The following is a 12,402-nucleotide window of genomic DNA, read 5'->3' on the forward strand; positions in this document are numbered from 1 at the left end:
ATGACATAATCATATTTTCTTCCTCAGTAGAAGAACATTTGAGCTACCTTAAAATTCTATTCAAAATTTGTGAGGAACAACAATTAAAATTAGAAAAATCAAAATGTATTTTTGCACAGGCCAATATTGACTTTTTAGGATACTATATTCATGACGGTAAAATATCACCTAACGATACAAACATTATTGCAATCCAAAAACTTCAACCCCCTAGAAATGTGAAAGATCTTCAGAGGTTTCTCAGAACTATTAACATATATCACAAATTTATTCTAAACTATGCAAAGATCAGATCTCCCTTAAATAAAATGTTGAAAAAAGATCAGGTTTGGAACTGGACTCCCGAATGTCAAAAAAGTTTTGAAAAATTGAAGCTATCATTAGTTTCTAAACCTATATTGACCTTGTATAATCCTAAGTTTCCATTCCATTTAATTGTGGACACTTCTCAAGATGCTGTTGGTGCGATACTAAAACAAGAAACACCTGATGGCAATCTGCATCCAATTGCATTTCATTCTAGAGCACTTAAAGACTATGAAAGAAACTATGCCACCACAGAATTGGAATGTTTGGCTATTGTTGACGCTTAAGATAAATTCCATCACTATTTACACTGCCAAAATTTCACAATACATACTGATCATGCTGCCTTAGTTTGGCTTAAAAAGGTTAAGCATTTAACGGGAAGACTCTTTAGATGGTCATTGAAATTAAGTATGTATGATTGTACCATTAAATGTAAACCAGGCACCACCAACATCGAAGCTGACATGTTATCTCGTAATCCAATTTGTCATTTTGTAAAAGAGGTCAACTCACCTTCTGTATTTGAAAGTCATCAAGACCCACTAGAAGCTGGATAATGTCGATGATAAAAAATATCATAACATCAATGATGTAATAATTTGTAAGAAAAAGGGTTTTAATAAAATTGTAGTCCCCTTTTCATTAAGAAAAACCCTTCTCGAAAATGCGCATGAACAATGCGGCCATCCAGGCGTTCAGGAAATGTTAAATTTAATCAGCCCCATATATCTGCTATTGGCCTAACATCACTATTGACGCTCACAATTTTGTAAAACATTGTGAAACATGTCAGCTCAACAAGAAATGTCATCAGAAAAGATTTGGTTTATTAGCTTCAGTCCCCCCAGCTGAGAACCCGTTTGACATTGTCTCCATCGACACTGTTGGAGGTTTTGGTCATTATAATTCTACAAAGAGATATTTGCATATCGACCATGCAACTAGATATATTTGGACCTTTGCTTCAAAAAATGAAAATACCCAAACCTACATAAATTGCTTGAATCAAATATTTCAAGTACAAGTGCCAAAAAAGATACTCAGTGACCGAAATGGTGCTTTCACCTCAACAAGATTCAAGAAACTTTTACATCATAACGTGAAACAACTGTTCACATCAGCTCACCAAATGGTAAAACAGAAAGAGTAAATCAATCCATAGTAAACCGTCTCAAATGCAAAGTAAACACTTCAGCTTCAAATTACCCTTGGACGAGATATCTTGATCAAATCACCCAAGAGTACAATAACACTCCACATTCGGTTACTCAATTTTCTCCAGCTTACCTGCTATATGGAATAGTCCCCTATGATCCTCCATTAGGGAATAGAGAACTATATCCGCCACTAGAGGAAGCTAGGAAATTAGCCAAGACTAGAACTGTGGAGTTTCATAAGAAAAACAAAATAAGATATGATGCTCGTTATCAACCTGTCCCTTTTCAACCAGGCGAAATTGTGAAATATGAAGAGTCCAGTATCCTTATACTCGTAAGTTTTCTCCACCCTTTTCAGGTCCATACACTATACTGAGAAAAGTATCTGATGTCAATTTTTAAATTGATCGTCCAAACGCTCTTATTAAAAAATCATCTGAAATTGTACATTCCAGTAAGTTGAGATACTTTTTCCCCTCATGTAATCTCAAATTATCACACGAATAGAATAACATTATCATATTTATCCCCTTTGTGTGCATAGATAAATTTTGAGTCTCTGTGTGCTACACATTACAAACGGATTCACTTAAGTGATATGCGTAGTCATAAGTGATATTGTTTATATTTTTGATACATGATGTTCGCATTGATTTTTGACGTATTATTACATTTTGTATATAACTGATTGCAGAAGTATTTTTATCAAAGTAATATTGTTTGAGTTTTTCCAAAAACACTATGGGAAAATATACGTGATTAAATTCATTACTTTTGAATATGTGTATTAGTTAATCAAAGCTTATTTTGAATTGTATGATATTGTTTTTAGTAGAATAATATTGTATTTTGCACACACCATGTGAATATACTATTAGTAATTCTCAAGGTTAATAATTTTCCTACTTCCATACTCTCAAGCTCTGCGTTTGAGTACACCGGCCCCCGAACACTGATCTTGAGAGGTGGGATATATGATAATATTCTTAAATTTAATATTTCACATTTGAAATTGTCCTTTGTTCTTGGCTATTTGTCTCGGAGCAGGTGTTCGACAACCCTGTCCCCACGGTCTTACTCCTCTCCTATGCATACCTCTCCAAGTTGCAGCTGCTCCTTTTAGCCAATCACAATTAATTAATCCACCTGCCTCTCGTACGCCTACACTTTCACATCTACAGGGCTCCCACTCTTCCTACTTTTTGGTAAAATGTCCTACTTTCTCGGTTTTGTCTTATTTTCTAGTTTTTGTTCTACTTTTCCTACTTTTTTACCAAATCCTATCGACAAAATTTGTGTAATTGATTTTAATTGAGCAGGAAATCATTGATATATTGCCAAATGTTGGAGAATGCAATTAATGATTCTGCCAAAGCAGAAATTTTATTATTTTTAAGGTTATTTGAGGAGGGGGGGGGAACCCATTTGGTTAATTAATTTTTCATTTGCTTAGTTTGAGGGCTCAACAAGTATACAGTAGTAGTCATTAAAAAGTGAAAAATAATTTTGTATTTATTACTCTTCATGGTCTTGGACAGTAACTAATATTCATCATTCAAAATTATGGTGCAAATAGGTGAAACAACAGTTTGCATTTTAAAGCAGTTGAATACATAGGCCTATTCTACGTTTTGTGATTCTGATGCTCCCAATAGCATTCAGTTGTCTTCTGTATTTTTAAGGCATGAAGAGGCATAAACAATATTTACAATGCTCAGCAAAGAGCTAGAAATGGAAGTGCTTCATTTGTCAAAAATGATTACACTGGCATTGAACAGTAAAATGTGAACAAATCACTTTAAAAAATGATGGACAATGCAGTAAAACTATCTGGTTCACCTTGCTGTATTTACATCGGATCTTGTAATCTACACATTTTGCACTGTGCTTTTGAAAGTGGTCTCGAAGGAGCGTCATACTTAAAAAAATTACGTCTTCAAAATTTGCTGTGCATTGTCGAAGAGAGTTGACAAGCTCTGCACTTTGGAAGACTCCAAAAAAGAATGTAATATATGTGAGGAGAGACAGCAAAGAATTATCTGTGGTTGCTAGTGCACTGTTTTGGCTAAAAATTAGTTTTGTAACCAAGCCATTTGTCATTTTGCTTTGGCTTGAGTCAATCTTATAGAAAACTGAAGTAGTGCTTTGAAAAAAAAAAAGTTAATTCAAAATTAAAAAAAATTTTTTTAGGGATTTTTTTTCCATTATGCTATGATTATGTTGTCTAAGGGGGTTCCCTCCCCCATCCTACTTTTCAGTCCTGCGTTTTCCTACTTTTTCTCATTTTTTGAGTGGGAGCCCTGCATCTATCCTTTATCTAGATATGTACGTTATGTAATTCACTTTTACTACAGTCACCATGAAATAAAGTCATCCACCTCTTGCTGCTCCTGATATCGCTTTCTTTTGCTTCAACTTACTGCAATTAAATTATCAAATGTTTGAATGTGACATTATAAATAGTATCTCAAAGAAGCAGCAAAATTAGTATGGCCTGGGGTGGCTAAAACAGGCCGGTCTCTGCTAAGAGGCGCCTAGGGCAACCTTCTCTTACAAATACGTCCCAGAATGAAAATTCATCTGCAAAAATGACCAAGTTCTGCGCGAATCATTGTAGGCTGGAATAAATTTTGCAGTCGTGTCAAAATCTTTCTTGCAAAAATGTAAAGCTTATTGACATTTCAGTGCGATAAAAATCAATTGCAGTCACAAGGAAATTAAAAAATATTCGTTGCAACATGTACAAATCGGTATGAAAATGTGATTCAATGAATAACCAGTACAAAATATCTGAAACAATATTATTTTGAATATGTCAATTCATACAATAATAATTGGATAATAATAATATTTTTAATAATGTCAATAATTAGTTTGATTAAAAGTGTCTGACTGAATCGCTGCTATTATTTTACTGCTCCCACCAATCAATTTCGTCAAGCTACCATTTTTCATTCATCCTTCATTGAAAATTTTTAAGCTAAAAATTTCGATGAAATTTAAAATTGCTCGAACAATAATGTCCTGTTTTATTGATCAACATGTGATCTAATTCGGAAGACTGTAAAAAAAAAAAACGATCCCACACTGGTCGCTGGAAGTAATTTGCTTTGCAAAATAATAAAATGAAAAAAGGGAAGAAATAATAATAATAAAGTAAAAAAAAAATTAAAAAAAGAGATATGCAAAGATAGATTATATTTTTATTTATCACATGTGCACTTCAGAAGGTGCGGTCACACCCAGGGTCGCAACTGGGGCTCGGTCGATTGCGTCGAAAATGGGAGTGTTTCGACTTGCAATGTATTCCCCCAACAGGTCGATTGCGCCCAGTCTGATTTTAATCCTTGTGGGTGACGGAAGGAGGGGGGAAGTTACCAACTGCTGATTGGGGATGTCACTGTCTATTATAGACAGGATTAATGCATATAAGCACAACATAGTTTTTGCCACAAAAAAAAGAAAAAGAAAGGTAGATAAAGATAAAAAAAGTGTATATATCAGGGTGTAGGATTTGTATTTTACTGGCCATTACCGTAACTTTGCCTATCCCGCTTGATATGAAATGCCGTTTTTTTAATGAACTTGCATGAATTTTTATTCTCTATTGGAATCAAGGATTAAGATCACTTATGTAACTTATAAATTATATTACTATAATAATTATAATAAATTATAGTCATATAAGTATCTCTCACATATTTGTCGAACTATTTTTTTCCGCAAACTCTGCTATTCTCTTCCCAATATACCGTAATTTTTTTTCGAGGAGATATGGCCAGCCTTAGTAGGATATATAGCGTTTTGTGCATATTTACACTTTCATACCGAATACCTTTCGTGAGCCGGATGGAAGCCCTTGGTCTGCGGGCCAGATGATGCGCATCCCTGGTGTAGGTGATTTTTAAATCAACTGCATTAAAATACACTGTGTATTCGTAGAAAAGAGAGAACTTCATATTTTCTGTTCCTAGTCTGATATAAATTTTTTTTTGATGAAATATCACCATATCTTCAAAACTCAAGTCGGCCTTTAATAAAATTAGGCTCACACTTATATCGACCCCTCAACATTGAGCTCAGTACATCGCGGTGGCCAACTGCATATCTCAATTGTTCAATAAAGTCAGCCCTCTGTATTCGCGGTCTCTTTCCCAGTTTTTTTTGGAAAACACTGTTGAGGTAATAATTCTCGTACGGGAACAGAATATAATGTTGTACGTGTTAAATAAACGTATAAAAAATCTCCCGCTTAATCGTTTCTTATATTTTTGATTAAACCTTTTGCTATTTTGTCCACCGTTTATCAAAACATAACTTTTAAAAAACAGAATATGTTTGGATTGGGATAAAAAAAATGGTCATTACATCGTGAATGAAATGATTCGCATGCATTCGTGGTGCGTTCTGAAGTAACACAGGGACTTGCCCATATTGCTGGAGGAAATTTTGAGTCCTCTGATATGTATCCGTGAATTTCTCAATATTTTTGCCTGTAGGTTGGTACGACGTGAGGTCTTCTTCGAAAGCGTCAGAAACATCTTCATCTTTCAAAAATAGCAAGCCGAAACACAAGTGAAGCCACTGAGATTTTTCACAATATTTGCATCTTTATAATCCCCACAGAGGCTATATTCTTGAATTTTTCGGTGCTATGCTTGGGTCAGATGGAACCGACAACCAGTGATGCTACAGTTGGGCCATACTTCCTTCGCAGCTTTGAGTATAGAAGTTTCGAAGTCAGCAACAACTTCGAGCGACATGAAATCTTTTCCGCATAACTCAATAATCATTTTGAAGCAATTCACATAAGTTTGACTGGTTTTATGTGGGAGCAGAAAAAATACCAATTGGAAATAACGCTCATTCTCAACCACATGGAGAGTGAATAGCTGACAAAAAAAATTTGGACAGTAAGCAAAAGTACCGTCGACAAATGCTTTACTTTGTTTTCTCAAATAGTTCAAACTTGATTTCGCTGCAAGACAAACAATGTGACAATTAAATTGCAGCAAATTTTCACCTCGAAATGATACGTCAAGATTTTCTAACGCTGCATGCACTTCATCTAAGCTTTTTGGGAACATGGGTAGATTTTTTCGCCTTGCTCGATACACATCTTTTCTTATATGTTCCCAATTTCTCACATTGATATTTTCAGGATGACATGAAGCACTAATTTCTTCTTTTATGATTTTTTAGAGATTTTCTTCAGGCATTCGATATTATTTGTCTCTCGAGGTGATTCTTAGGTCTGTGGTTGTGAGGTAAGACCGAGTTGAAAATTATTGTACCATTTTCATCAGTGTACAGCTTTGCAGTACAATTCTTATTTTTACACCTTCATTTGATGCATTCCTTCGTTTTGCATGCTTTACGAAACTTAAAATTTGAATAGAAAATCAATTTTTTCCCTTGTTGCTGAAAATGAACTCCATATCCACTAAAAGTAAGAGTACTGAAAACACAGAGCGAATTATATCTTCTATGGTATAAGTAGAACTAGAAAAACCTCGAATAGGTCTCAGGTGTTAAGTTCACGTGTATCTCCCTCTTTGTACCCTTATCAAATGTCGCATATTACAATAGGAGTATGAGGAATTACCGACGCTTGCAGTCCAAATAAAAAATAATCTGGCCTAACAATGATTTAGATAAAGGGTTTACCTGCAATGGTGCCGTGCCTTGTGCCCTGTCAAAGCCTCCTAGATACTACAAGCCTGAAACATGTTTTCGTGACATCACAACCCGGGTCCTACCACGTACACGCTTCGCATTTAAAACACGCTACCAACATGTATTTTTTGGCAATTAGAAAGAAAAATTGACAATTTTTTAATTGCAATTATTACCTAGTATGGTATACGGAAAACACTGAATGTTGAATGAATAATAAAATTATAAAAAGAGGTAATTTAACAATTATTAAAAAAAATAGGGGTTCCACAAATTCTCTGCCAACACGTATTTCTAAGTGTTTTTTTTTTGCTCCCAAGCAAATATTTTTGAAAAATCAGGCAATATATATTTCACTTTTCATTTTTTTATTTATATGACATTACAATTTGTATTTAAAATAAAAGGATACACAGGCAATGTACAAAAATAAAAACAACAATGTCATTAAAATATTTTTTATTCACTGAGCTACATTCATATTATCAATTCTAATTCAAAGGGAAATTAGTTGCTGCTCTAAACATAAAATTTTTGTAAATGTTCAAATTTATTAATCTATGAGGGGGAAGTTCGAAAACACATTTCAAAACCCTGATGGGATTTCACATTATGAAAAGTCTCGTGTGTGTGTGTGTGTGTGCACTCATTTATAAAATTTCCATAAAATAAATTTTAGTTTCTAATTTTAAATGGTGAATTGTCAACACTTAGAAATAAATATTCAACTAAAATTCCGAAAATAAAATGTTAACATGGGATCAATGTTTTTTTTAAATGTTAAGTTTCAAAATTAAAAAGATATCTCCTGAAAAATGCAAAACATTTTTTTCATGTCTACTCAAAATACACACACACTTTTTTTTTTAAAATACTGCAAATTTAAAAAATAAACTATTCAATGCAATATTACAATTGTTTTATAAAGCAAGTTTCTTTTAATTGAAGAGTTCTTTTATAAGGCGTCATTATTTTAAGCGTGGCAAAAACTATACTCTAGTAGAAATATTAAAAATACTATTTAACCATTGATTTATTCTAAATTTTTTACACGTGTTCTTGATTATATGTGCTATCCTATTGCTGGTATAAAGTTTTACGTATCTTAGATACTTAATTTTTTGTAAATTTTCAAAAAAAAAAAAATTCATTAAAAACAGCTCGCGCGCATAATAAAATATAACAATATAATTGAATAAAAATTGATTAAAAATAAGGAAACGTAATAAAGGAAACTTTTCAATTCATGAAATGAAGCAAAAGGTTGAGATTTCATTGACTCAATCTTATTTAAAATTAAATTTTAAAACTTTACTAAAAATTTTTGGAATTTGAAATTTAACGTTTAATTTTAAATAAGATTGAGTCAATAAAATCTCAACATTTTGCTTTATTTCATGAATTGAACAGTTTCCTTTATTTTTAATCAATTGCATTGATGTCATGGTATTTTATCACGCATGCAAGCTGTTTTAATGCTTTTTTTTTTTAAAATTCACAAAAAATTAAGTATCTAAGATGATATGTGAAATTTTATACCCACATAGGATATCACATACAATCAAAAACATGTGTAAAAAATTTGGAATAAATCGATGGTTAAATAGTATTTTTAATGATATTTCTATTAGAGCATAGTTTTCCACAATGTTAAAAGGTACGAGACTCCTTAATTGAAGATTTGGTGTTAAAGTTATCATTTTTAGTTTTTATGTAATTATTCAGGAATACTTTAGATATTATTTTGATACAATCATTAGAGACTTACCTTGAATATTTTAGCTTTGAATATTATACTGATGTCAAACTTTTAATTGAAGCTTTCTTATAAAATGTTCCAAGCTTAAAATAATAATTACACAAATTTTGGCCATTATCAAACCAACTAACTTCTCAATTTCAAGAAGTTCACAACTTCAGCACTTTTCGTGTTTAGATGTTTTACGTTTGAATTCTGTACCCTACGCTAGGACACCTACTTTTTGTAGCAATACTTGAAGTAATATGCATGGGGTAATATCAGTTTATTTGAATTCCTCACAAAGCGATATGAAGCTGGATTGGTGAAATAAAATATTGATGTCCATAATATCATTTCTGAGTAATAGCAGGCAGCTTTCATAAAACTCAGTTCCAACTATTCATGCAGAAAGGATAAATTCACTGATTTTACCATGAAGTACACTGAGTTTTTTCCTAGGAACCACTCATAAGAAGACTCAGCTACAAGATGATTATCGAGCGAGGCAGTGACACTCTTTGAATTGCTTTTCATTGATTTCATTATTTTTCCTCTGGTGACTTTCTTTTAATTGGTAACTTTGTCGTTCCTTTCTGAGTACGACGAGGGTTCCATTCTGTCTTTCGCTTCCCCTTGCAGTTTGACCTACCACTGCAAACACAGCAGCACTGAGACACCTAAAAGAAAATTTAAAATGTTATAGGTGTAGTATTTATAATATTCAGCATATTGGCAACAAAATTATTGAATTATAAAATATTCTGAATAGTGCAGGAATGCTTACACAGGGAAATGACTCGCATTTAAATTTAATGGTTTAAAATGCAAGTTGAATTTGCAAACTATATTATTTATTTAAAAAGTAGCCTATCCCTTCATTAAATTTCATGTCACTCAGCACGTTAATATTTGTATTTTTAATTAATTATAGACCTGAGAAATGTGATTTACTCAATATTAAAAAAAAATGTTTATATATTAGATCTGAAAAATGTGCTCCCATGATTAAACAAGTGGATAAAAATTGCTCTCAATGCAGGAGGAAATAAAATTCCGACACGAAACAGCAGCGAACATATCTACTTTGAAATTAATTACGCAAAATAAAGTCAGAAAAAATAAATATTTCAGATGTATCGACTGAATTGTGTACAAATAGCTCATACCTTTTTTTTGCCCGTCGTCTGATGATTATCGAAGTTCTCGGCTCCTTTTTACAATTATTTAAACGAAATTTCTCCCGCTAATGTGTTACAACAAATAAAAAAGCAATAACAATAAGTAAATAGTAAAATAAATATTAAAAACTTGAAGAATTTAAATTAAATATGACGATAAATGCACGTGGCGTGCTTCGTTAAAAACATCCAAAATAGCCACGCTAAGGACCCGGATTGTGACGTCACAACCTCGGCGGAGTGATACATTACGGCTTGTACTTCTAGGAGGCTTTGGCCCTGTGCGACCCGTGCCCTGAGCGGCCAAGATGGATATCGTCGTGCCCTGAGCGACCAAATCCTTCTCCATTCTTTACTGGGACAAATCCTTTCTTTTGTGATATCTTGGTGAAAAGAGTAATCTTTGGATTAGATTCCCTTTCTTCCTTTGTATTGAAACTTCCCTCATATCACCAATATAGGTGGAACTATAGGAATACAGTAAATACCGTTTATACGACCTTCTTTATCTCTATTATGGGATTTTCACATTTATACGACCTATAGAGTGAGGTATTTTACCCGAAAACCTGGCTAAAATTATTTTTACATTTTCAGTGCGCTATTTTGAGCTGATATGTCGACTAATTTATCGTTAAAATACTAAAAGAAATAATTTTGCGGGATAAATTATAAAATATGAACATATGGAAATATATTTTGACATAAATTATATAATTCCCCCAATGATGAGGGAAATTCCTCAATAAAGAAGAAAAAATCTAATTGATGTAAAATTGTTATAAAATGCTAATAATAAATTGGGGGAAGATAGTCATATCTAATTTATTTTTTATTTTAATAAAAAATAAATATTCATCTCTGCACAAAATTATCCCTTAAAATTTTTGAGAGGGGTGAAATTATTCTTGAAAATTATTTTTTCCGATAACACTGGTCACAATTCCTCCCTGTAGATTTTAATGTTAAAAATTTTCATTTATACGACAAATAACTTCAATTATGTCGACTCTGACTGCAATGCCGACATGGCTGGAGATATGGGGGGGGGGGAAGGCGTGGAATTCCAATTCCTTGAGCTACATTAATAATTTAGCTTAGTTTGATTCCTCAACTTCGTGAGGAAAAGTAAAAAATTACAAAAAATTCGGGTATGCTTTTGTGGACGCATCCGCAAATTTACATGTAAAAGAATCTATTTCAAGTCTTGATTATGTGCAAACATTATTCCTCACTGTTTGAATCCATCACTATTAACCGAGAAATTGCGTAACCAGTTCTCTGCTGAGTTTAAATTGCATTCAAGATAAAATGAAAAATTTTCACTTGAAATTCTGAATGTCACTGCTGGAGAAGTTCCACAATTTTGATAGATTGAAACATTTGAAAATCATATTTTATTATTGTCATAGATTTCAAGACAGTGTATTTATCAGTAAAAGACGGTGGATTGAAATCAATTCTTCAAGAAAAACTACGGGGAAATAGGCCCGTAATACACATGTTACAAATAGCACGAAAGCATGCCACTTTCGTGCTACTTAGGCCCCTTTCACACGGAGCGGATGCGGCCGCGGGTCCGGAAGAAGTTTTAACAATTGGAATATACTGCGCCTTTCAGACGAGCCGGAAAATCTCCGCACCTAGGAAATGTTCATGCGGTTCCGGACGTCGTCAGCATGTGTCAAAACCTAAGTGCGGGCTCCGCATCCGCACATAGAAGTTTTGACAATAGGTTTATTCGGAGCTATTCAGACGATGTGGATGCGGAGCAAATTCGTCCGCATCTTTGGCTACTTTTTGAAGGTGATTTTTCACGGAATTTTTTTAATTATTTGCCATAAATACCCTTAAAAACACCATACGATGGTCCCTGCTCATTAATATAATGTACCTACATACGTCTATCCCTCCGTTTCCTTCTGAGATAGAGATATAGCAACTTTAACTGCCTTTTGTCCATATTTCACAATTTTATACAATCTGCCAACAATGGCCACTGATGGGACCAAAATTATAAGCCGTTCTGTTCATTACGAATATTTAATTGACTACATACTTTAATAACTTTTAAATTTAATTTGAAAATTTTAATTTTTTTTCTTTTAAAATTTTTAAAATTATTTAAAAATATAAATATCTGAAATATCATTTTAAATATTTGTTATTTGTTTAAATTTTTAATCTGTTAATTTTTTTAAACTTTAAAAAAAATACTTTTATTAAACAACGTTATCCACGTACGGTGTTCATTCAGGGCCGGATTAAGTCGTTTGAAGACCCTAGCACTTGAATATTTTTGGTGGTTCCCCCGATACCTACAAGTTTATTTTACTCGATA

General features: G+C 33.0%; 1 protein-coding gene across 12 annotated transcripts in view; it reads left to right on the forward strand.

The window, feature by feature from the left end:
• LOC149080384 (protein FAM91A1) overlaps positions 1 to 12,402 on the forward strand; it is a 609,292-nt gene that overhangs the window by 429,667 nt on the left and 167,223 nt on the right. The window contains exon 19 of one of the 12 annotated variants that reach the window (XM_089239516.1): positions 6,669 to 6,733. The exons of the other annotated variants lie outside the window; for them this stretch is intronic. Within the exon in view, the coding sequence (XP_089095642.1) occupies positions 6,669 to 6,733 (65 nt within the window). The remainder of the gene's footprint in view (positions 1 to 6,668; positions 6,734 to 12,402) is intronic. 12 annotated transcript variants of the gene reach the window in all.

This window comes from Pholcus phalangioides, unplaced genomic scaffold (genome assembly GCF_987345545.1).
Source record: "Pholcus phalangioides strain wild (caught in Gottingen) unplaced genomic scaffold, Ppha-v1.0 ptg000011l_1, whole genome shotgun sequence".
Lineage (NCBI taxonomy): Eukaryota > Metazoa > Arthropoda > Arachnida > Araneae > Pholcidae > Pholcus > Pholcus phalangioides.